Source organism: Salmo salar, chromosome 12 (assembly GCF_965601325.2).
Source record: "Salmo salar chromosome 12, fSalSal1, whole genome shotgun sequence".
In the NCBI taxonomy this organism is placed as follows: domain Eukaryota; kingdom Metazoa; phylum Chordata; class Actinopteri; order Salmoniformes; family Salmonidae; genus Salmo; species Salmo salar.
Genome location: NC_138302.1, coordinates 55,046,265 through 55,073,107, shown reverse-complemented (window position 1 = coordinate 55,073,107; position 26,843 = coordinate 55,046,265). Strand labels below are relative to the sequence as shown.

Below are 26,843 nucleotides of genomic sequence, written 5' to 3'. Positions count from 1 at the left end.
ATGTTCAGCCTCCTTGTCCTCTGCAACATGACATTAGCCCACAGTTGTCATATGAGACATGTGGTTTTCCTGTGAACAAGCTCCACATCTGCTTTTCTATTGAAACATTTATTCTTTGTCCCAGTCACTGCCACCATCTTCTGTGAAGTCAGACTAACAGTATGTATGTAGCTGTCTAAATAATGACCTTGTTCATCCCTGATATGGCTGGTCGTCTGTTTTTGCTCATCCTCCTTTTCGGTGAGTTATTTTTCCGTTCCAAGTTCCATCATCTGTTTGTGCTACAGGATATTCCATTCTTCTTTCCCCTCTTTTAGTCTTTTACTTTAGGAACTCTTAATATTTCAACATGTTATGGTTATAATAAGTGTGTCTTATTCCATTGATCATCCTATTAATTTATATTTCTCTGTCATTATTTTACATTTTGTTCAGATAAGAATGACCACTGCTTGATAGCCTGGAATGCATTCACAGCCATGTTATTCTGCTTCGCCAGCTTGTGTAAAGTGTTCCCCTCTCATGTTTTCTTATTTTTCATAATGGCTAAAAGAGCATGATAATGACCCATTTTGTTATGTCTAGATACCTTCCAGTACATCAAAGCCAAAGGTCAGTATCATTATTATGAATTTAAAGCTGCATTATGGAACATTTTAGGATACCAGACAAAACAACGGGTTACCAAAATATTGAAATAGTGATTGAAATATTTTCAATAAAAACGTTATTTTGATGAATTCATCGGAGTCAACATGGGTCAGCATCCCCATGGAATGCTCTCGATACATTGTAAAATCCATGCCCCGACTGTTTGGTATACTCCGTGTAGTCCCGACACAAATCTAGGGTTGGTACCCAAGCCAGCTGGTGGATCATTCTAAATGTTCCGTTGCCATGATGGCTGTCAATGTTCTTATCCCTTGCTTGCTAGCTAGGCAACTTCGGCTAACACAGTCACGTCAAACAGTGCAGCCAGAATTACAGCAAAGAAGCTGCATTTGCATTTGTTTAAGCTGTTTTCTATAGATTTTTTTGGGGATACATCCATAAAAATGAGCTAATGACTCGATGCGAGATTTCGCCTGGCATAGAAAATGTGCTCTCTCTCCAGGACACTATTCAGAGGAGCTAGCCAACTACAGTACACAGTTAACATAATCACTTTAAACTGAAGCTGGAATGACAGTAAACTAGCTGCATTTTGTGTTTTTCTATTGGCATTTCTTTGAATATATCCATAAAAATGATACTGATTCATGATTTTGACTGGCTGAGAAAAGCTGCCAAACTGTCTCATCCCGACACATTCGTTCATTACTATGTGACAGCTGGAGATGATCGGATTTCAATATTGAAACAATGTTGCAAATGTCGGAGACAGACAGCAAGGTTAATACAAATCTCCGCTGTTGAAAACCAAATGCTAGTCTACAATAAATGGGATATAATATCTAAATGCTTTTTACAGTGGAGATCAAGTTTATAAATTGCCTGGCTGGGCTGATGAGATAGTGGACTGAGCAGTCAAATTGAATAGTGAATAGACAATTTTTTTGTGTTTGCAAATGTTGCACGCATCGCTCTCGTGCGGCAACGTTTACAAACACAAAAAATAGTCTATTCACTATTCCATTTGACTGCTCAATCCACTGTGATGACAGAACAAAAAAAGCCTCTATTTACATGTTGCATATGAGTGCATTTCATGCTACTTTGGATTATCATTGGAGTTTAAGGCTCGTATGAATGTCCTGCTTATTATAATGTTTCTTTCATCATTGCAAATCAACTGCATTATACTTAAAATAACTTAAACTTCAACCAGTAAAATGTCTCTTTTGCTATGGCTTTGTCAGTGAGTGTTTAGCATTCTAGCTAACAACTTGCTGTATCCAAAATAGTTATTTTACAAAGATCACAACCAAATATAATCTCAGTGACAATTCAAGCAAGAATCAAAACATCATTGTCAGCGTAGGTGAGCCCCCAAAAGGTTATTTTGTTTAGAAGTAATAAAAACATAAATGTAGGCTATGTTGAATGGGAGTAGATGGCATGGCTTTCTTACTGCAGCCAAGAGTCACGCGCATCTGTACGTGATGTCATTGTGTCGTGCACTGGAAAGTATGGAACGCCATTTGGGTCTTCTCATTTCAAAAAAGATACACGTGAAATAACACTGTTTGATGTGTCAAATAACACTATTTGAAGCGTAAAATAAGCTTGTTGACCAATCAGGACCTGGATATGACTGTACGTCACAATCATTTAACACGTTCGTTACCTTTTTACGTAGTTATTACAGATTGATTACACTATCACTTGTATTTCATATGTCACAGCGATTCACCGATATGTATGATGCTAGTAAAGTCTTTGGTCTTGCGCACCTGCCGCTGCAGCACAAGCGCAGACACACCTCCCCAAACTCTGGGACAGTTCTGGTCAGAAAATCCATCACTTCCGTTGTTTGGCTGTGCCCATATAGCAACGTTCCACAATGAGCATATGTCCTGGTGGAAGGATGAAAATAAAACTCATTTACTCAGAACAATAATATATATGTCTTTAATGAAAGACATGTCCTTCATCTTTTGTTTAAATGTTGGCAACCGTTTTACAAAAGCAAAATGCCCATCGAAGCCGAGGATTATTGTGTGATAACTCCCTCCTAAGGGCTGTTCCTGCCATGGGTTCTCATTGTTTATTGTTAAATAGACAACAGTGTCTTAATTGTTTTCTCTTTCAAACTCATATAATATTAAGTGGTACATTATCTGTATGAGTAGTTAAACATTGAAAATGAATTTATAATTCAATTAAAAAATACACTCCATCATCCCTCTAATGTCACAGATCTTCCTCGGCCCAGTCTAACAGTGATTCCTGCAGTCATCAAAGAGAGAGACTCAGTTCAGCTGAACTGTCAGACTCCTTCATCTGTCTCTGAGTGTTACTTCAAAATGGAAGGGCAAGTGGAATTCACCCTACCATCACCCTGTCAACAGACTCTCACAGGAACACTACTGGTGAGGTGGACAGGTCAGAGTTCACCAGCTGAGGTCAAAATACAATGTCAGTACAGTGCTACAGGTTCACAGTTTAGATCCATGTTCAGTGAGCCTTCAACAGTCACAATTCAGGGTAAGAAGACTATTTGAATGGTTGTAAACAATATACTGTTGTGCCATCATTACCATGTTCCTCTTGTGATATGTTATCATACTGTTTGTTGTCATAAACTATTACATGAAGCATTCAAGCAATATATTATATCTCCTTAATTTCCCATACTGTCGCTGCATGAGGTAATGGACTCAAGATCCTTAAGTCTGAAATAACAAGGAGGGATTAGGCTATCAGTAAATTTCTGAAAACTACTAAATGCTAAATTCCCCTTTTCTCACAGACCTTCCTCAGCTGACAGTGAGTTCTACAGTCATCAGAGAGACAGAATCAGTTCAGCTGAGTTGTGAGACTCCTCCATCTCTCCCTGTGTCTCACTGTTACTTCTACATAGAGGGGAGGAAGAATCTTCCAGACTCATTGTGTACGCAGACAATAACAGGAACTCAGCTGCTGAAGAGGGCAGATCAAACATTTCCAGTTGTGGTCAAAGTGAAGTGTTACTATGCTGTATGGAAGTCTCACACATCTCCGTTTAGTAACTCTGTCTCAGTCACTGTTCAGGGTAAGTAGGTGGTTTAAACAATGATACACTTCACTGTTATACTGTATTAATTATGCTCGTTCTGAAAATGAGAAGAAAAAAAAATAGAAAATTAGATGTATTTCCTAAACGTCTTCATTTGACATAATGATAGGATTTACTGTACTTTGTACAAACATAAATGCTGACATAGTTGAACATTTGATTAAAGGATTTTCCATACTGTTAGTATGTATGGATTACCTGTAATGTTTTTTAAATGCAACTTTCAAAGAGACACTATTCTCCTGATCTCACAGACCCACCTCCTCCCAGGCTGACAGTCAGTTCTACAGTCATCAGTGAGAGAGACTCAGTTCAGCTGAGCTGTGACTCTCCTCCATCTGTCTCTGTGTCTCAGTGTTACTTCTACACAGAGGGGAGAGATCCTAAACCCTCACCCTGTACGAAGTCACTCACGGGGACTGAGCTGCTCTCGTCGGCAGGTCAAAGTTCATCTGCTGAGATCAAACTGAGATGTTTTTACACAGTAGAAACTCACTTTCCATCGATGCACAGTGGTTCTGTCTCTCTATCTATTCTTGGTAAGAAATTAATATTCAGATTGTCTTGAATGATTCTGTTAAAATCACAATTTCACCCAATGTCATTTCAAAATAGTTGTTGTGAAGACAATAAATCCATATAATATTTGAAATGTATATGTCAAAAGTAGAGTTCTAAGATCCCTCAGGAAACAACCACAGAGACAGGCCAAAGTACAATCAAAGGTTCTTTATAAACTCATCTTTACACAGTAATACACAGTATCACTACGGCCCTATTAGAAACGTATAAATAGGCTGGGATTTAGGGCTGTAGACTAACTAGAAGCAATGGGCCAAACTAACATAGAAGTTGATTCGCGATCGGTGGCCAATGTTCATTTGAGTCCTTCCGAGCAGGGTTTGTTCGTTCGGTTCTACCCGAGCAGGATTAGATTGGCTCAACCCGAGCAGGGATCGTTAGTCGATGGCTGGTCTGGTAGTCGATTGCTGGTTTGGTGTTCAACGGCAGGTCACCTTCTGTCCCTCGCTCCTCACCGGCCTGGCTGCGTGGTAAAGTTGGGTGTAGCGACTCAGCTGCGTCAGGCGTGTCCCCCGTGTCTGTAGTCGTGGGGGACAGAAAACATACAATTAGAGGATGTACTGGCCAACAATTGGGGACTGACTGTCACACTCACACGTTTGAAACAAGCACTTTCCTAGTAGTGCTGTAGAGCTTTGTGATTTGTGTCTTTCCTACAGCAGGGGACCAGAAGAGAGGTGCAGGGAGTCGGTCGAAAGGTCCCTGGTTCAGCTCCTTTTAACTCTAGTTCTGGGGCGTGCTTAGCAATTCGTTTGAGGAGGGAGGAGGTGATTGAGAATTGGCATCAGCTGTCTCAATGTCCCTTTAGTCCATGCTAATCTGTGGAATCACAGCACACCACACAAAAATAGTCCATACCGATTCAATTTGATTTCACACGTAAGAATGTAAGGAATTAGGTGAAAGGCAGTCATTGTAAACACACAGCACACATGATTAAATGGCACTCATAAATATAAATGATATCAAATAAGACATGCTGATATGTAATATAAAGAGAATGGCAGGCTCTAGTTTAGTAAGTCAGTGTCACTTGTGACATATAAACTCAGAAAAAAAAGAAATGTCCCTTTTTCAGGACCCTGTCTTTCAAAGATAATACGTAAAAATCCAAATAACTTGCAGATCTTCATTGTAAAGGGTTTAAACACTGTTTCCCATTCTTGTTCAATGAACCATAAACAATTAATGAACATGCACCTGTGAAACGATCGTTAAGACACTAACAGCTTATGGTTCATTGAACAATGCTCGTTCATTGAACAAGCATGGGAAACAGTGTTTAAACCCTTTACAATGAAGATCTGCAAGTTATTTGGATTTTTACGTATTATCTTTGAAAAACAGGGTCCTGAAAAAGGGCAAAACAATATTTTGCTGAGTTTATATGTCACAAGTGAAGCAATTAAGGTCACAGTTAGGACACTAAAGAAACTTAAGACACTAAAGAGACCTTTCTACTGACTATGTGTCACGCCCTGGCCATAGAGAGGGTTTTTATTCTCTATTTTTGTTAGGCCACGGTGTGACTAGGGTGGGCATTCTATGTCTTTTTTCAATGTTTTTGTATTTCTTTGTTTTGGCCTGGTATGGCTCTCAATCGGGGACAGCTGTACATCGTTGTCGCTGATTGGGAGCCATACTTAGGTAGCCCTTTTTCCCACCTGTCCTTGTGGGTAGTTAACTTTGTTTGTGGCACTTTGCCCTGTAAGCTTCACGGTAGTTTTGTAATGTTAATTGGTTTTGCTGGCGTTATTTCAATAAAGAGGAAAATGTAGGCTCACCACGCTGCACCTTGGTCTACTTCATCCGACGGTCGTGACAGAACTACCCACCTTCAACGGACCAAGCAGCGTGGTAAGGAGGAGCAGAGGGTTCAGGACTCCTGGACTTGGGAAGAGATACTGGACGGAAAGGGACCCTGGAGACAGGCTGGAGAATACCGCCGCCCGCCAGAGGAGATAGAGGCAGCGAATGCAGAACGGCTTTTCTGGGAGGATCGGCTGGCACGGCAAGAGGAGGAGAGGCAGCCCCAAGATTGTTTTGGGGGGGAGGCACACGGGACGGTCGGCGGAGCCAAGGATGGAACCAGAGCCAGTCGGGGTGAAGTTGGAGGTGAGCGAAGGGAGCGAAGCAGAGACAGTGAAGGAGTTGATGGGGAGATTGGAGGAGAGAGCTATGAGAGAGCTGCTGTGTTGGTGCATGAGGCACGACATTTGCCCTACGGAGCATGTCCTCGAATTGATGTCACCTGAGTCAGCTCTCCATACTCATCCTGAGGTGCGTGCTAGCCATCTGGTGAAGACTGTGCCAGCCCCACGCACCAGGCCTCCTGTGTGCCTCCCCAGCCCTGCACGTCTTGTGTTAGCTTTGCGCTCCAGACCTCCAGTGCGCCTCCACAACCCGGTGAGTCCTGCGCCCTCTCCACGCACGGTTTCCCCAGTTCGCCTGGGGAACCCAGTGCGGCTTCAGCCAACTCCCCGTGCTTACCGTGGCGAGCATTTGACTGGTCAGGCACCGTGCTATGGGGTGATGCGCACGGTGTCGAGGCCGAGCATCCACAGGCCAGTGTGCTCGGTGCCAGCGTCCCACATTTGCCGGGGGGAAGCGGGCACCCAGCCAGTAGGGGTGGTGCCAGTCCTGCACTCGTGACCGCCAGTGCGCCTCCACGGCCCAGTGTATCCGGTGCCTGCTCCCAGAGCCAGGCCTCCTGCATGTCTCTCCAGCCGGGTGAGTCCTGTGCCTGCTCCCAGAGCCAGGCCTCCTGCATGTCTCTCCAGCCGGGTGAGTCCTGTGCCTGCTCCTAGAGCCAGGCCTCCTGCAAGTCTCCCCAGCCTGGTGAGTCCTGTGCCTGCTCCCAGAGCCAGGCCTCCTGCATGTCTCCCCAGCCTGGTGCGTCCTGCGCCAGAGCCGTCTGCCTGACCGGAGCTGCCAGAGCCGTCCGCCTGTCCTGTGCCGCCAGAGCCGCCCGCCTGTCCGGCGCAGCCAGAGTTGCCCGCCTGTCCGGCACAAGTTAGGCAATTAAGGTCACAGTTATGAAAACGTAGGACACTAAAGAGGTCTTTCTACTCACTCTGAAAAACAGCAAAAGAAACATGCCCAGGGTGCCTGCTCATCTGTGTGAACGTGCCTTAAACATGCAGCAAGGAGGCATGAGGACTGCAGATGTGGCCAGGGCAATAAATTGCAATGTCCGTACTGTGAGACGCCTAAGCCAGCGCTACAGAGAGACAGGACGGACAGCTGATCCGGGATCGGTACATCCAAACATCACACCTGCGGGACAGGTACAGGATGGCAACAACAACTGCCAGGGTTACACCAGGAACGCACAATCCCTCCATCAGTGCTCAAACTGTCCGTAATAGGCTGAGAGAGGCTGGACTGAGGGCTTGTAGGCCTGTTGTAAGGCAGGTCCTCACCAGACATCACTGGCAAAAATGTCGCCTATGGGCACAAACCCACCGTCGCTGGACCAGACAGGACTGGCAAAAAGTGCTCTTCACTGACGAGTTGCGGTTTGGTCTTACCTGGGGTGATGGTCAGATTCGCGTTTATCGTGAAGGGACGAGCGTTACACCGAGGCCTGTACTCTGGAGCGGGATCGCTTTGGAGGTGGAGGGTCCGTCATGGTCTGGGGCGGTGTGTCACAGCATCATCGGACTGAGCTTGTTGTCATTTCAGGCAATCTCAATGCTGTGCGTTACAGGGAAGACATCCTCCTCCCTCATGTGGTACCCTTCCTGCAGGCTCATCCTGACATGACCCTCCAGCATGACAATGCCACCAGCCATACTGATGGTTCTGTGCATGATTTCCTGCAAGACAGGAATGTCAGTGTTCTGCCATGGCCAGCGAATAGCAAGGATCTCAATCCCATTGAGCACGTCTGGGACCTGTTGGATCGGAGGGTGAGGGCTAGGGCCATTCCCCCCAGAAATGTCCGGGAACTTGCAGGTGCCTTGGTGTAAGACTGGGGTGACATCTCGCAGCAAGAACTGGCAAATCTGGTGCATTCAATGAGTAGGAGATGCACTGCAGTACTTAATGCAGCTGGTGGCCACACCAGATACTGACTGTTACTTTTGATTTTGACCCCCCCCTTTGTTCAGGGACACATTATTCCATTTCTGTTAGTCACATGTCTATGGAAGTTGTTCAGTTTATGTCTCAGTTGTTGAATCTTGTCATGTTCATACAAATATTTACACATTGCTGAAAATATATGCAGTTGACAGTGAGAGGACGTTTCTTTTTTTGCTGAGTTTACATTACATTCAAATAGAGTGATGTAAAAAGGAGTCTCTGTTCTTTCCTAACAGATCCAAAACCAGACATTACAGTCCATTTTGATGGGTACTTCACCATCATCTGTTTGATTCCTGGATCCGTCAGTCCTGACACCACCTGTAACCTGTATGTTGGAGAGGAGAGTCAGCCATCCTTCACAGAAAAGATCTGGAAAGAAAAAAGCAAAGCTTCCAAACAGTGGTTCTGTAGATTCACTGTAACTGAGAGGGATGTTATCAGAACTCTACAGTATGTGAGACGTATGGAGGTGAGCTGTGACTACAGAGTGAGCTCAGGACCAAACTCTCTCTCTCCACGCAGTGATGGGTACAGCTTTACAGGTGAGTCATTATCTAAACAAATCTATCAGGGCTGCAGGTCTTCATGATCTGACTCACTTTGATTTTAGCATCTTCTTAGTATGACTATATTCATTCTGACCAACAAACTAAATACCACATTTCAATCAGAAATTCAGATTTCACGTCTGTGATCCAACAACTATACAGACACCTTCTATAGCAGGTTGGCTACACATTTGTGCTTTTATAGTGGCGCAGCTGTTATTTTTAAGCAAAGCAAGTTTCAGCAATAAGAATAGTTGTGTTAATGTGTAAATGAAGCTGTTCTGTTAGATAATTAAGCTGTTCTATAGATATGACACCAGCCTCAACACCAATGCCTGGGATCATCAGCACAAGTAATAGAATGTCTGTGTTCATCTAGTGGAGTGTTTAGATCGTATCTATGTGCTGTTATACTTCTGCTGTTAGATAACATGGTGACTTCATTCTAGGAAGCTGTCAACAACAATCAGCACCTTATCTGTCCTGAAAGACTTTATCACCTTATGAATTGGTCTTATCATCTCTATAATGAGGAGAAATATAATCTACCAGGGCTAGAAGCAATCTGTCCGTAGTGATTTTTATAGTCCTACTTTGCCCACTTTGAATAGACAAGTTATGAAGGTATTTCAAAAGGCCAACAACACCATGATGATCATTAATACGATCATGAATAAAATGCTAATTTCATTAATATGTGTTTTCTCAGTGGGTATGACTCCAGGTCCTAGATCTACTTTGCCTCCCAGCAAGACAGTGAGTCCTACAGAAGGTGTGTTGGGCCTCTAAATGACCATCTCTGCAAATAGTAATTACACAGTCAAGAGTTTAGATTACGGGCCTGTAAAATTAAGTGTCCCAAATGTGAATGTAAAACCTTATTCTTGTGTAATCATATTGCTTCCCACTAGTTTCAACTGTTACTTCTACCTTTACCCCAGAAACCACAGTGACACCAACTACCAGTAAGTAGATCCACCAATTTTAACTTTTTTGAAAATACAATATCTTTGTTCACATTCATTCACTAAAGCTCTGACCGGTTAACTAAAAGATGTATTCATAGCTGCTTGTAATTTCAGTCCAGATTTTTAACCACTTTTAGTCCATCTGATTTGTAGGTAATGTGTAGAGTACTTCTCTCTTTCTGCTTATTGAAAGACCTTAGATATTACATTAATTTACGTTTGTTCTTGTGTAATATGAGTAATCTCTTCTCACCAGGTTTGACCTCCCCTTAAACCCCTAGCACGACAGTGAATCCTTCATCAGGTCTCTTAGTCATCTTTATCTAGTTAGCATATAGAATAAAACAAATAGAGTAGCTTATCTTCTCCATGTTGAGTTTTTTCCCATCACAAATTTGCCTCATTACAAAAAGAGGTTGATATTTGATTGATTAAAATCAACCCATTTAGATGTATTTTTGTATAATCAGATCCAATGATTTGCTTTGCATCAGGGTCGACTGTTTGCTGTACTTTGACCACTGACACCCCAGCGAGTCCAACTGAAAGTAAGTATAGCCAATAGATTTAATTTAGCTTGCTTAATGTTTGTGTCTACTAAAGCATAAACCAGTTTTGCAAATATAGCCAAATGTAAATTCAGTCTAGGCTTTAGGATTAATCAAACAATTGGTCTCTTCTTAGAAATATTTGCATAACTCTGTAATTAAACTGTCCTTCTCTCTTGCATGTGCCCAGGAGGTCAAAGCTCAACAGAAAGTGATGTGGAATCAAACAGTAAAGAAAGCATTCTGTGTAAGTATCCTTTTCTAGCTGTCTTTTATCACACATATGAAAACAGAGCTGTGCACATTTTCTTAGAAGAACAATAATGTGGTCCAAGAGCTAATGACCTCTCCCGTTGTCATCATGTCACCAAATAGTGGGGCAATTATGGCAGGCAGCAGTGGCTTCTGGAGTGGGCGTGTTCCTGGTAGGATTGACAGCTGTCTGTCTCTGCAGGAGGACCAGTGAGTACATTAGATTCTGCATAACAAATCATTTGCAAATGTACCGTGCTGACATTAATGTAAGTTCCTTTGGCATGGGTTAATTTATCAACTCATTTTGATCATATTGTATAGATTAGACTATATTCAATATAATTCATTTAGCCTCATTTGTTTTTCAGAGAAAACCAATTCTCAGAGGTAAGAATTCCCTTGTGAATATGATGCAGATTGTATCAACCTTTAGTTCTGTATTGTCCATGATGAGATGTTCTTACCACAACCTTCTTATACTTTTATGTTGTACAGACCTACATCCAGACAGGATGATCACAGACAATGTATGTTCCAAACAAAATACATCAAACATACACAGGGATACGACTTACAGAACTATATACAGACATGTACAAACACTGTAAATCTAATTTTTACTGTGTTTCTGTTGTAGATGATTTGGTGTCTATGGGAGCGGTGAGCAGCGGAGTCATGGTGAGTATTCTACATTACAGTGGTATCTGTACACATATACCCCTCTGACAGAGGAGGCTGGTGGGATGAGTTATAGGAGGATGGGCTCAGTGTAATGATTGGAATGGAATTAATAGGACGGAGGCAAACAAATCAAACACATTAAAACTAGGTGTTTGACTCCATTCCATTCATTCCATTTCAACGATTACAATGAGCCTGTCCTCCTACAACTCCTCTCACCAGCATCCTCTGCCCTCTGACTGTCTGATCTGAGGATCAAGACCTTAATGTTTCATTAGTAGTGCTTCAACATACGAATGTTCAAAGTATCAAACCAACAGCTATATTTATTTACAGATTTATATGGTCATTTATATTTATTACCAAATAATAAATGATTTCTTAATACATGAATTCATGTTAAACCTTGTAAATGTGTTCCTAAGTAGGTACAGAGTTTAGTCGTATGACTATTTTTGATCAAATAACCTACATCTTGCATTGGATATGTGTAGACCTCAGAATGACACAAAACCCACAAACACTTCCTGTGATACAAAGGAGGGTGCAGTTCATGTCACGAGTTAGAGATTAGAATAGACAGACAGTTTGTTAGACTGGAGGATAAAAAGTCTCTCTCTTCTCTCTCTTCTTCTCCCTCACTCTCTACTACAGGTGGATTCAGGAGATGCCAGAATCGATTCTCAGGTCACTTCTGTACTGTCCACGTTCATGCCCTCAGGTTTGTCCCTCAGATCTCGGGACCATCTGGAAGTGCACAGCTACTGTACATGCTTAAACGTTGGGCCTAACCTTATCAACCATATCAAAACACATATATGACACTTAAAACAGAAATTAATTTGTCAGAGCATCTGTGGAGCTTGAGAATAGAGCTGTAGATCTGCAGGGTGGTTTGAGTCATGAGGAGAAGTGTGAAATGACATCAAGCCCTGTTACTTGCACTTTTTCTATTTGGATGTTACCAACGCAATAGGGCAAACTCAACTAAGTAACACACATGCAATGTAGACATGTAAAATACACATGATCCCCCCTCAAACACACACACACTCATACATACATACATACACAACCTCTTACTCATGGAATTGTCTCTCTCTGTGATGTGCAGGTAACGTTGATGTGGATACACAGGCATTTGCAAATAAACATGTAAGTACAGCACAAATAATTGCATGGAGTATTCTTATATCGGTTGTACTATTCATTGTATTATATTGTTATATTATTATTATTATTTATAGCATTGTTTTCACAGACAGACGGACTCGAGGATACAAGTATCTCTCTTTCTCTCACTGTGATTTGACTTTCAGTTTAAGATTGGTCTTACATCCTCATAAAATACCCCTTATGAATTACATTAACTGTACTGTAGATTCAAAGCCCTAAAGTGAATTTGTTTCTTTCCTCTAGTCTGACACTTACCATGTATACAGCTCAATCCCCGACAGACCAGCAACCTCAGCCCAGCCGGATGGGTTGTACAGTCTTCTGTAGACACACTGAAACTACACCACTGGCTCTCTGTAGCTATGTCTCACACAAATACATTCTTTCTCACATGATATCCTTTGTTTATCACACATCCAGTTACTGTAAATAAGTTGCTTAACAGGTAATATATCTACTGTATTACACATAGACAACTGGTTTCTGCTACATGTCTATCCATAATATCTGTTACTGTGTTCATATTTTTATTTTGGGGTTTTTGGAGGGGTCCGGGGCATACTCTCCTTTGAGCATTTTTCTTATTTCTTTTCCCTAGTAAATGCTGAATCTACTGTATTTATGTATTTTATGTTGACTGTTTGATACCTCCTTCCATATTCAAATTAATTGTTGGATACAATTAATTTCCTATTGGGCAAAACATAATCCAAAACACAACCAAAACAAACTGCAAATGCATACAAACTCAACTTTGTTAAGTCACAAACTTGATGCATTTATCGGGTGCAAAGAATATAGGACCAAAATACATAATGTTTGACTACTTTAATACACTATAAATGAATTTGTCCAAATAACTTCTTGAATTGGGGGGACTATATACATAAAGTACTTTTATATCTAAATGGTAAAACATACAATACCTTCAGAAAGTATTCCCACCCCTTGACCTTTTCCAATTTTTGTTATGTTAGAGCCTGAATTTAAAATATATGAAATTTAGATATTTTTTTTTGTCACTGGCCTACACACAATAGCGCATAACGTCAAAGTGGAATTATGTAAAAAGAAAAAAAAAAGTGTCAATAAGTATTCAATTCCTTTGTTATGGAAATCCAAAATAAGTCGAATAATACGTTGCATGGACTCACTCTGTTTGCAATAATAGTGTTTAACATGATTTTTAATGACTACCTCATCTCTGTACCCCACACATACAATTATCTGTAAAGTCGGTCAGTCGTGAAGTGAATTTTAAACACAGATTCAACAACAAAAAAACGGAGGTTGTCTAATGCCTCACAAAGAAGGAAACTTATTGGTAAAAAGAAAGCAGACATTGAATATCCCTTTGAGCAAGATGAAGTTATTAATTACACATTGGATGGTGTATTAATATACACAGTCACAACAAAGACACTGGCATCATCCCTAAATTAGTTGCCGGAGAGGAAAAAAAACCCACTCAGAGATTTCACCATGAGGCCAAATCATTAGGGGACTGGGGAGTTTTTCAGGATGGAAAAGAAATGTAATGGAGCTAAACACAGGCAAAGTCCTAGAGGAAAACCTGGTCGAGTCTGCTTTCCACCAGACACTGGGAAATGAATTCACCTTTCAGCAGGATAATAACCTAAAACACAAGGCCAAATCTACACTGGAGTTGCTTACCAAGAAGACAGTGAATGTTCCTGAGTGGCAGAGTTACAGTTTTGACTTGAATCTACTTGAAAATCTATGGCAAGACCTGAAAATGGTTGTCTAGCCATGACCAACAACCAATTGGACAGAGCTTGAAGAAATTTGAAAAGAATGATTGGCAAATGTTGCACAATCCACGCGTGGAAAGCTCTTAGAGACGTAGAGACGCAGAAAGACTCACAGCTGTAATCGCTGCCAAAGGTCCTTCTACAAAGTATTGACTCAGTGGTGTAAATACTTATCTAAATGAAATATTTCTGTATTTCATTTTTTATAAATTAGCAAAAAATTACAAAAAACATGTTTTCACTTTGTCATAATGGCATATTGTGTGTAGATTGGTGAGATTGTTTATTTATTTAATACATTTTGAATTCAGGCTGAATTAAATCTAAAATACTGATTTATGCAGCCAAATATATTTTTTGGGCTTCACTGTCCAAATTCATATGAAGGAGAGAGTATGACCAATAAATTACTCTGTTATTCAGATACCCTTACTTCTGCAACATTAGCTCACACTTGCTGTATGAGACTGTTGTTTACGTTTCTGCTCTCTGTGGTTTTGCTGTGAACAAGCTCCACATCTACGTCTCTATTCAAACAATCCTCTGACTCAGTCACACACCTTACTGTGAAGTCAGACTAACAGTATGTAGCTGTCTGACAAATGGCATTGTTCATCCCTGATATGGCTGGTCATCTGTTCTTGGTCGTCCTCCTTTTTGGTGAGTTATTTCTACATTTCTACAGTTTCATCATCTGTTTGTGCTACAGGATATTCCTCTTCTTCTATCCCCTCTTTTAGTCTTTTACTTTTTACTATTTTACTTTAGGAACTCTTGATAGATCTGAATCTCATGGCTATGATGAGTGTCTTGTATCTTATTCCTTTAATCATCTTATTTATTTCTCTCTATCATTATTTTACATTCTGTTCAGATAAGAATGACCATTGCTTGATCCCCATTAATACATTACAGTAGGTTATGCTACTTTACCAACTTGTGTGAAGTGTTCAGGTATCTCATGTAGAATTTATTTTTTAGAATGTCAGGCGATAACCTATTTTATAATTTCTAGATAGCTTGAAATCCATCAAAGCACAAGGTCAGTATCATAATTATGAGTTTTTAGTTACCCTGGAAAAATATAATATAATTTATTCTTATCATTCAAACATAACATTAGCTGATAACAAATCCATATGACACTATGAATTCAAAAGGAATTATGGATAAATGGTTAATACAATACAGTGTCGAAGGTTGGCAGTTTAAATCCGTATACAGTGAAAAATCTTCTGTCCAAATTCAGGGTTAAACAAATGTCTATAGCTGTAAACACTGCAAACACCGTACTGCTCAGTTGGTCCTCTAGAAATACGTTATTATTGTCTTTTGGAAAGAGCTGTTGCATGAAGCAATATATTATATCTCCATTATTTCCCATACTATCGCTGGGAATTATTCTCAAAGATCTTGGATCTGAAAACACAATGTGTGATTGTTTTATGTTTAACGGCTGACAGTACATTTCCCAAACCAGTAATAAAATACTCAGTTCCTCTGTCCTCTCAGATCTTCCTCAGCCCAGTCTGGAATATTTTTTATTTATGTTGTAATAAGCCATTACTTAAAATATATATTACACATACTATTATTATATGAAGGAATGGACCTTATTATCAAAATCCTTTAGTCTCAATAAACATGAAGATAAATGTTTTTAGAAATCCATCGACGCAGAGTCACCCTGCGCCTATCACTATTCTTGGTAAAATAGTATTATTATTATGAATACACTGATCTGATTGGCTAACTGTAATCAGATTGGAATATGTAATGTCATGCTAACATATACAAACGATTTATTTCTTACTCTTTGAGTTTTCAAATACAGAATGAGGTGTGTATTCTCATTAACCTACAGTATGGACAGTTATTGATGTGTTCTCCTCACAGGTGAACTGCAGAAACCAGACATTAGTGTCAATGATGAATCTTCTCATGACATCACTATTATTTGTGTACTTCCTGATTCTGTCAGTGATGGTCGTAGCTGTAACTTGTATACTGGAGACCAGCCTCAGGCCTACAAAGAGGCTTGGGTCAGGAGATTTAACACAGCATTATCCAAACTATTCTGTACCTTCAGTGTTACTAAGAATGATCTGTTCAGGCATCTGCAGTTGGAGAGAGATGTGAGCTGTGACTAAAGAGTGAACACAGGATCACACTCTCTGTCACGGTTGTCTATAGGATCGGAAACGTTGCAATACATAAATAACTGAATAAACAAAACAACAAACCGTGACGCAGAGAGAAATAAACACTACTCAAAAAATAACAACCCACAAACACAAGTGGAAAAAAACCCTACTTAAATATGATCTCCAATTAGAGACAACGAGGACCGGCTGCCTCTAATTGGAGATCATCCCAAAAACCCCAACATAGAAATAGAAACTTAGAATAACCACATAGAAATAGATAACATAGAAAACCACCCAAAAACACCCCTTGTCACACCCTGACCTACTCTACTATAGAAAATGACATCTTACAAGGGTCAGGACGTGACACTCTCTCTCTCCCCGCAGTGATAAATACATTATTACAGGTAAGATACTTACATAAAAAAATACAGAAATATTTATTATATGTACATTTTTTAAGTGTAAAATGGTACAGGCAAAAACTGGTTGAATCAATGTTATTTTCACGCCATTTCAACAAAAAATTACAACGTTTTCCTTCTGATGACATTAAATCAATGTGGAAAATGTATTGGATTTGCTGAAATAATTTGGGGAATGTTTGTCTTTTTTTCACCCTACTTGAACCTCAATCCAATGACATGGCTGAAATGTTGTTGATTTCTCTTTGAATTCACATTAGCTGACAACTCAATCAAATGTAAATCAACACTAGGTGTGGAACTGACGTCTGTGCCCATTGGACAAATGCTTAATTTATTGTTAATTTGTTTTGAACAGATCAATTATCTTTAACTAATGTTTTTAAATCATAGTCCAAGTTCATTCGAAATAGTTAAACAAATCAAAAGTCCATGTCATGTTTATGACCATCATGATTTGAACTTGCATTGTGAAAGACTGTAGGATCTACAGTATATTTTTATATGCTGAATAGTGTGCCTTGTACTTCATTAAGTCGTTGTCCTCTCCCAACAGGTCAGAAACCAAATATTACAGTCAGTTTGAGAGAGAACCTCATCATCACCTGTTTAATTCCTGGCTCTGTCAGTTATGACACCACCTGTAACCTGTATGTTGGAGAGCAGAGTAAGCGTATTTTTAGAGCACACATCAGGAAGACGAAACACACAGATTCCAAATGCTGGTTCTGTCAATTCGCTGTGGCTGAGAGTGATCTGATCAGACGTCTTCAGTCAGTGAGGAGTAAGGAGGTGAGCTGTGACTACGGAGTGAGCTCAGGACCAAACTCTCTCTCTCAACGCAGTGATGCGTACAACTTTACAGGTGAGTCATTATCTAATCATTAAGAATCTATCAGTGCTGCAGGTCTTCATGATCTGACTTCCCTTAAAAAAATTGAGTATGACTATAAGCATTCTGACCCTCACTCACTCACTCACTCACTCACTCACTCACTCACTCACTCACTCACTCACTCACTCACTCACTCACTCACTCACTCACTCACTCACTCACTCACTCACTCACTCACTCGCTCCTTTTGAGCATAGCATCTCCACATATGGTTTTCCACACTGTGTTCTTCTGGGCCAGGTCCCAGGCTGATCTGGTGTTGAGTCCCAGGTTGTGTAGGTCGTCCCCCAACTGGTCGGACCACCTGGCTCTCTGTCTTCCTCTTGGGCGTGGCCTGTTGGGGGATGGCTCCTTGAGGATGAGGGCAGGCAGGGAGCTACTGCCAGCAAATAACATTCTGACCCACAAACTAAAGACCACATTCCAATCCTAAATGGTTGTAAATCTAGTGGGAGTTCACATCAGTGATCCAACAACTATACAGACACCCTCTAATGCAGGGAGACAAAGGGGTTTAGCTTTGGTAATGTGTAAGTATAACTGTTGGAGTGGCTTACTCTGTAATTCATTGTGTTGATGATGGAGGATGTTGTTTAGAACACTTTACATTAGAAACCTTAAGTAATTTTGTTCATATATATGAAACCAGTATCAACACCAACGCCTGGGACCATTACCACAAGTATTACAATTTCTTTGTTGAACTGGTTAAGTGTATAGATCATGTCTGTGCACCGTTAAGCTTCTGCTGTTAGATAACATGGTGACTTCATTCTAGGAAGCTGTCAACAACAATCAACACCTTATCTGTCCTGAAAGACTTTATCACCTTATGAATTGGTTTTATCATCTCTATAATGAGGAGAAATATAATCTACCAGGGCTAGAAGCAATCTGTCCGTAGTAGATTTTATAGTCCTACTTTGCCCACTTTGAATAGACAAGTCATGAAGGTATTTCAAAAGGCCAACAACACCATGATGATCATTAATAAAATGCTAATTTCATTAATATGTCTCTAAATTACCATCTCAGCAAATACCAATTGTACAGTCAAGGGTTTAGATTACGGGCTGCAGGGCCAGATGGATTACCAGGACACATACTGAGAGCATGCACTGACCAACTGGCAAGTGTCTTCACTGACATTTTCAATCTCTCCCTGAATGAGTCTGTAATACCGACATGTTTCAAACTGACACCATAGTCCCTGTGCCCAAGAACACCAAGGTAACCTGCCTAAATGACTACTGGCCCGTAGCACTCACATTGGTAGCCATGAAGTGCTTTCAAAGGTTGGTCATGGCTCACATCAACACCATCATCCCAGAAACCCTAGAACCCAATATAACTCACATACCGCCCCAACATATCCACAAATGACGCAATCGCTATTGGTCTCCACACTGCCTTTTCCCACCTGGACAAAAGGAACACCTATGTGAGAATGCTGTTTGTTCACTGAAGCTCAGCGTTCAACACCATAGTTCCCCTTAAAGCTCATCACTAAGCTAAGTACCCAGGGCCTAAAATCCTCCCTCTGCAACTGGATCCTGGACTTCCTGACAACAACACATCTGTCTCGCTGATCCTCAACACAGGGGCCCGTCAGAGGTGCGTGATGAGTCAACATGTACTCCCTCTTCACCCACGACTGCGTGGTCATGCATGTCTCTAACACCATCATTAAGTTTGCCGACGAAACTATGGTGGTGGACCTGATCACCGACAATGATGAGAAAGCCTGTACGGAGGAGGTCAGAGACCTGGCAGTGTGATGCCAAGACAACAAGCGCTCCCTCAGCATGCCCCAATTCACATCGACGGGGCTGTAGTGGAGCGGGTTCGAGAGCTTCAACTTCCTTGGTGTCCACATCACTGACAAACTATCATCGTCCAAACACACCAAGACAGTCGTGAAGAGAGCACAACAAAGCATATTCTCCCTCAGGAGACTGAAAAGATTTTGATATGGGTCCTCAGATCCTCAAAAAGTTCTTCAGCTGCACCATCGAGAACAGCCTGACTGATATCGTCATCGCTTGGTATGGCAACTGCTCGGCATTCGACCGCAGATGTTAGTGTGTACGGCCCAGTACGTCACAGGAGACAAGCTTCCTGCCATCCAGGACAACTATATCAGGTGGGGTCAGAGGAAGGGCCTAAAAATTGTCAAAGTCTCCAGCCACCTAGTTATAAATTGTTCTCTCTGCTACCGCATGGCAAGCGGTACCGGAGGGCCAAGTCTAGGTCTAAAAGACTCCTTACCCAGGTCTTTGTATTCTTTTTTAATCACATATGTGCCTAATTACTAGAAAAGAGGTTGATATTGGATTGATTAAATCATCCCATTTAGATCCCTTATTGTATAACCAGATCCAATGACTTTGCTTTGCACCAGATTTGACTGTTAGTCCTACCTTGACAACTGACACCCCAAAGAGTCCAACTGAGAGTGAGTATGGCCACACGACTTTTGTTTATTGGTGTTTATTAAGTTGTGATGTGTATTAACTGTTAACAAACCATGTCTATCTTGTATGTGAACAGGAGGTCAAAGCTCCACAGACAGTGTTGTGAATTCAAACAGTCAAAAAATAGTTTTGGGTAAGTGTCCTTATTTAGTAATCCCACAACAAAAATACACTTGTCTTTTCCTGCTAGCTCTGACTTTACTGATAACTACTTTGTTGAGGGAAAATGTACTTGCTACGATTGTGATATGTTGTTGCCTCACCTAGCTATCTTAAGATGAATGCACTAATGTAAGTCACTCTGGATAAGAACCTCTGCTAAATGACTTGTTGTCGAAATTACCATCAGGGACACCTGAAGTGAATATTAAATGAATCATTCTTTATTATCAACAAGCTGGAGAGGTTCCAACAAACTTAATGTACCATAGTAAACATCGGTCGGGAGCTCCGCCGGAGAAGTCCCATTAGTTGTCTTATATACTGCTTAAACAGACATGTTATATTTGCAAGATTTAGTTAATTCATTATTCATAATTCATTCATCATTAACGTTTGGTTCATGCATGTGACCAACCAATACCTCACGAGGCTTCTTCTCTTCAAGCTGAGACCTTTAAACTGAGACACCCTTTTCGGTTTTCAAAACAATGTTCTTGGCGTACTACCAAATTGCTTCTACTGATCATTACTGGGAGGAATCCTCACTATCCATCAGTCACTTGCCTGAACCCAGTCCAATTGGTTATTAGAAAAGCACAAACATAACATTTTCCTCCACAGACTCAAATGTAAAATGTTTAGCTGACTACCTGTCTTTTCTCACATATATACAATAAAGGGGTATTCTAACACCTGTCTACCATTGAAGTATTTACATTTGGATTAAGAGCTAATGACCTCTCCTGATGACATCATGTCACCAAACAGCGGTGCAATTATGGCAGACAGCAGTGGGTATGGCTTCTGGAGTGGGCGTGTTCCTGATGGGATTAACAGTGAGTACTTCTGATTCTGCATAACAGATAATTTGCAAACATTTTCCTTCTCATATTAATGTAAGTGCCTTTGACATGGGTTAATCTTTCAACTCCTTTTGGTGATATTGTGTAGTGTAGATATTCAACATCATTCATTTAGTCTAATTTGTTTTTCAGAGAAAACCAATTCTCAGAGGTAAGAATTCCCTTGTGAATATGATGCAGATTGGATCAACCTTTAGTTCTGTATTGTCCATGATGAGATGTTCTTACCACCACCTTCTTATACTTTTATGTTGTACAGACCTACATCCAGATAGCATGATCACAGCCAATGTATGTTCCAAAACAAAATACATCCAACACTGCACACACTACTAACACAACTAGACACACACGTACAAACACATATCTAATTTAATTTTATTTATTTTCTGTTGTAGGTGATTTGGTGATGGGAGCTATGAGCAGTGCAGGCATGTTGGATTCAAGGGATGCTGGGATCTATTCTCTCATCACTTATGTACCGTCCACGTTTTTGCCCTCAGGTGAGTTTGTAACAGAATGTCTTCTGTCCCCGTCTTCCTGACCTGAGACATGCATTTGTGACCCTCAGCACAATAACACTTGGTCACTCAATGCCAGCCATACTAACTTAAAATGTACTAGTGAGAGCTTCTTGAACCCCCCCCCCCCACACACACACACACACAAACACACACAGACACCAAACCTCTCACTTGTGGCTTTGTCTCTCTCTGTGAGTTGCAGGTCCTGTGCAGCAATATGCAAATGATGTAAGTACAGCAAAAATAATAACCCTGGATATACTTACATACTTGTTTTTTTACAGACAGACAGTCTGAGGGATAATAAGGACCTTTCTCTCTCTCTTTCCTCCAGGCTGATTCAGAGAATGCAGGGGTCTACAGCCTGATCACTTCTGTACCATTCACATCTGTACCACCAGGTTTGTCTATTTAACTCTATCCCATAGATTCATATCATGTAGAGCTTTTTATAGGACTCAAAGTTGTTTAGGCTTGGATTTTGGTCTGAGGTAGTCATATCAGTAACCATGTATGTATATAAGTTATACATAAGATAATGTGTTAGAGCATGAGAATAGAGCTGTACGTCTACAGGATGGTTTGAGTCAGGAGTAGAAGTGTAAAGTGACACGCAGAACCACACCCACAGTGACGCGCACACACACACACACACACACACACACACACACACACACACACACACACACACACACACACACACACACACACACACACACACACACACACACACACACACACACACACACACACACACACACACACACACACAGGCTCCCTCTGTGTTGTACAGGTCCTTTAAAAGAAAATGAAAATCTGTCATCTGAAAACGACAATGTAAGTTAGAATCACCCACTGTGTTTGGTGATTGTTAACGACTCTCAGTTTCAGATTGATGTTACATCCTTTTAAATGACATTACATTTACAGTACTGTAGAATTAAAGGACTGAAGTTAAACTGTCTGTTTCTTTTCTCTAGTCTGATACGTACCACGTATACAGCTCAATCCCCGACAGACCAGCAACCTCAGCCCAGCCAGATGGGTTGTACAGTCTTCTGCAGACACACTGAAACTACACCACTGGCTCTCTGTATGTCTCACAGAAATACTGTTTCTTTCTTTTTTAAATAAAGGATGTCCTTTATTTATCACACATTGTGTTACTGTAAATAAGTATCTAATACATCTACTGCAGTGCCGTTTCTATCTGTAAGCGACATCCAGTAAGCAGCCGCTAGAGGCCCCTCCAGAGAAAAACGTAGGATAGTAGAATACACATGTGCAGTTTAGAAATGTGGTTCTGCATCAGCAGTTTTCTCTTGTTATGTCAGTCACTGACAGTCACTCAATTATCCCATGTCAGCTAAGATTTTATAGATTGCTTGGGAAGTAAGTCTCGCCAGCTATCTAAGCCATGTAGTAATGTCCAAATTACTGCCCAGGGGCCCTGACCTCCAGGGGGCACCCATTGATTTTGTTAGTCACTCTCACTCAGATATCAAATGAACATGGCTTAAGTCATGGCCAAATGTGTAGAATTGCAGGAAATCATTTATAAAATGTCTCTCAATCCCTTGGAAAAATGTGTAGAACTGCAGGAAATTAGCTTTAAAACTGCAAAGTTCTCTCCGCCCAATGGCAAAATGCGTAGAATTGCAGGACATTAACTTTAAAGCTCCAAATGTTTCTCTCCGCCACCATGAGCGTGGCCACTAAAATGTTTTGTCTGCGAGGTGGGCAAATCTCGCTTAGGGCCCCCAAAATGCTTGGAACTGCCGTAATTTACTGTTTCACACACGGACACCTGGCTTGTGTTGCATGCCTATCCATAATATCTGTTAATGTGTTGGTATTTTAATTTGGGGATTTTGGAGTGGTCCGGGGCATACTCCCCTTAACATTCTTAAGTGTATATATTCTGTATTTATATCTATTCTGTCATCTGTGTGATAATTCCTTCCATTATGGTTTGATACAATTTACTAAATAAAATATATTTGATCAAAATCGATAGATTCAGACAATTTTAAATCAATAAATAGATAACATATTCACACATAATGCAAAAAACAGGTAAATAGGAAATAAAGTTAAATTATTGAAATTAAGTCATTAAGATCCAGAGTGGAATGTCATTTTTCTGGGTGAAATTCATCTTGCGTTGAAAATGCTTATAATCTAAGCCAGATGCACCACAAAGAAATGGGGGAAAAGACTAATGTTAATTTAACAATTTTTGCGGCAAAAGTTGGCAAACCCCAAAAGCCCGATCTTATAACAAAAGTATTGATATTGATATTGCCCACATACTTTGCTACAAGCTGCAAAATATAACATTTGGTTTTAAAAATGTTTACATTGTTGGCAACATCAGATCATCAAAACTGAAAAATGTAGATTTCCTAAATGCTATTCAAATCTCCCAATTTCTCCATGTTTACTTGTTATTTTCCAGGTTCCCAGTTTAATTTCAACTTACTCAGCACCTCAGTCGCTCCTTCAATGTGCAGTGTTGTAGACACATTCTAGCCTTTTAGACCAGTGAATGCGGAGTGGTTATGATGTAAATGGTGTGAGAACACAACTTCATTACATTTTTTTCCAGTTAACATGAGCTTACATTCTGTTTCGATGCGCAGTTGAGTGGTCAGGATGGTCGATTATTCTATGGGGGATGGCTTTGTTTGTTGAAAAAGGGGTGGCTCCCCCTCACCTTCCATATACACTGTAAACACTGTACATAGATCTTTCTATTGTGTTTTCTGACTGTACGTTTGTTCATGTGTAACTCTGTGTTGTTGTTTTGTCGCACTGCTTATCTTTATCTTGGCCAGGTCGTTGTTGTAAATGAGAACTTATTCTCAACTGGCCTAACTGGTTAAATAAAGGTGAAATAAAATAAAATAATGTATCCCTCTTGTATAAGACCGTTAAGGTACAGTAAATACAAATCCAAAGTTTTGCTCCATTTGAAACGCTCTCTTCTGTAAAACAAAAAAGTACGCAGAATAAATTGACTTCAACCATTCTCTCGTCTTTGTTAGTATTTTACATGATTTGATATTGATCTTGATTATTCTAGATAATGCAAAAAAAATATGTACTGTTGTCTTTGTCACCTTTTTCTGGCCATTGGGGAAAATCAAGATGCTATTTTCCTGAAATGTTTCTTTCAGTCCATATACAGTGAATTTGGAAAGTATTCAGAACCCTTGACTTTTTCCACATTTTGTTACGTTACAGCCTTATTCTAAAATGGATTAAACAGTCCCCCCCATTAATCTACACACAATGCCCCATAATGGCAAAGCAAAAACAGATTTTTAGGCATAGGTTTTTAGAAATAAAACCTGAAAATTTACATTTAAATAAGTATTCAGACCCATTACTCAGTACTTCGCTGAAGCACCTTTGGCAGCGATTACAGTCTCAAGTCTTCTTGGGTATGATGCTACAAGCTTGGCACAACTGTATTTGGGGAGTGTCTCCCATTCTTCTCTGCAGACCCTCTCAAGTTCTGTTAGGCTGGATGGGGAGCGTCGCTACACAGCTATTTTCAGATCTCTCCAGAGATGTTTGATTGGGTTCAAATCCGGGTTCTGGCTGGGCCACTCAAAGACACTCAGAGACTTGTCCCAAAGTCACTCCTGCATTGTCTTGGCTGTGTGCTTAGGGTCGTTATCCTATTGGAAGGTGAATCTTCGCCCCAGTCTGAGGTCCTGAGTGCTCCTGAGCAGGTTTTCGTCAAGGATCTCGCTGTACTTTGCTCCGTTCATCTTTCACTCGATCCTGAGTAGTCTCACTGTCCCTGCCACTGAAAAACATCCCCACAGCATAATGTTGCCACCACCATACTTCACCATAGGGATTGTGCAAGGTTTCCTCCAGACTTGTTGCTTGGCATTCAGGCCAAAGACTTCAATCTTGGTTTCAACAGACCAGAGAATCTTGTTTCTCATGGTCTCAGAGTCCTTAAGGTGCCTTTTGGCAAACTCTAAGTGGGCTGTCATGTGCCTTTTACTGAGCAGTGGCTTCCGTCTGGCCAATCTACCGTAAAAGCCTGATTGGTGGAGTGCTGCAGAGATGGTTGTCCTTCTGGATGGTTCTCCCATCTCCACAGAGGAACACTGGTGCTCTTTCAGAGTGACCATCGGATTCATGGTCACCTCCCGGACAAAGGCCCTCCTCCCCTGATTTTCCCAGAGACAGAAAATGCTTAGTCCTGGACTAAAAATATTATTCAAAGGACAATTTACAGATGATCTGTATTGTGGTTAGTTCTACCGTGAGGGAGGCAAAGATGCCTACATTCTCCTGCAACAGTCACAGACAGTCTACAGATCACATACCAACCAGTACATGTATGCTGTCACGTATCCACACCTGCAAACAGGTACACGAGTGCACACATGCACACACACACAGACACACACCACAGTAGGGTGGAAAGTTAGACGAGACTCTTGCCGCATCCTGTCCTTCTGAAACTTCAACGTATCATATTTCAGAGACTAGTTGTGCTGAGTAGATTGACGGAAGTACTGTTGAACCAAACCTCAGATACATTTAACTGAAACTATTAATCTACTTTACCAGATATTTTTAGCAAGATATAAAAAAAACTCAACTAAATTCACCCTCCAAAAACACCAATATGAGAAATGTATTCATGCTTCTGACCATTACAACAAGCATGTCATGAGTAATGAAACCCCACTTGTCATGCTATATTTCCATGGAAATGTTCAGTGTCGTTGTTTACTGCTTATGTATCTGCACCTCTATTATCTTATTAAGCTAATAACTACAGTAGATAGGAAAAATATTGCCTCTAATGCACAATGTGGAGAGTCATATGGAGCCACAGCAAGACTGTTTCTTATTTCTTGCTTTTGGATGTTGGCAATATATACTGCAGTTGTACATGAAACCTGCTTTTTATTGTGCAGTATAGTTAAAAAGAAAGCCTGAATAAAATATTGTTATTTCCTCTGACAGATAAGCAAATGGTTT

At 40.7% G+C, this 26,843-nt stretch overlaps 2 protein-coding genes across 5 annotated transcripts; both read left to right on the top strand.

The window, feature by feature from the left end:
• The first annotated feature begins 2 nt into the window (after positions 1–2).
• LOC123725649 (uncharacterized) lies at positions 3–21,276 on the top strand. 4 transcript variants are annotated; one of them, XR_014379725.1, is made up of 21 exons: positions 3–240; positions 586–612; positions 2,860–3,147; positions 3,413–3,694; positions 3,973–4,257; positions 8,623–8,931; positions 9,647–9,709; positions 9,849–9,902; positions 10,400–10,453; positions 10,644–10,700; positions 10,829–10,915; positions 11,077–11,095; positions 11,204–11,235; positions 11,346–11,386; positions 12,044–12,110; positions 12,504–12,544; positions 12,809–14,997; positions 17,466–17,774; positions 20,206–20,259; positions 20,355–20,411; positions 21,120–21,276. XR_014379725.1 is itself a non-coding variant. In XM_082959094.1 (17 exons), the coding sequence occupies exons 1-17, from the start codon at positions 183–185 to the stop codon at positions 12,890–12,892; spliced, it is 1,848 nt and encodes a 615-aa protein (XP_082815220.1). In that variant the 5' UTR covers positions 3–182; the 3' UTR covers positions 12,893–15,002. The 4 variants fall into 4 exon arrangements, 3 of the variants coding, with proteins under 3 accessions (XP_082815220.1, XP_082815219.1, XP_082815218.1); XM_082959094.1 differs by lacking the exons at positions 17,466–17,774; positions 20,206–20,259; positions 20,355–20,411; positions 21,120–21,276 and having other exon boundaries at positions 12,809–15,002; XM_082959093.1 differs by lacking the exons at positions 12,809–14,997; positions 17,466–17,774; positions 20,206–20,259; positions 20,355–20,411; positions 21,120–21,276 and having other exon boundaries at positions 9,879–9,902; positions 12,504–12,796.
• LOC123732748 (uncharacterized) lies at positions 21,185–24,858 on the top strand. The gene is made up of 6 exons (XM_082959096.1): positions 21,185–21,276; positions 21,436–21,454; positions 21,702–21,806; positions 22,030–22,055; positions 22,162–22,228; positions 22,808–24,858. The coding sequence occupies exons 1-6, from the start codon at positions 21,187–21,189 to the stop codon at positions 22,810–22,812; spliced, it is 312 nt and encodes a 103-aa protein (XP_082815222.1). The 5' UTR covers positions 21,185–21,186; the 3' UTR covers positions 22,813–24,858.
• Positions 24,859–26,843: the final 1,985 nt, after the last annotated feature.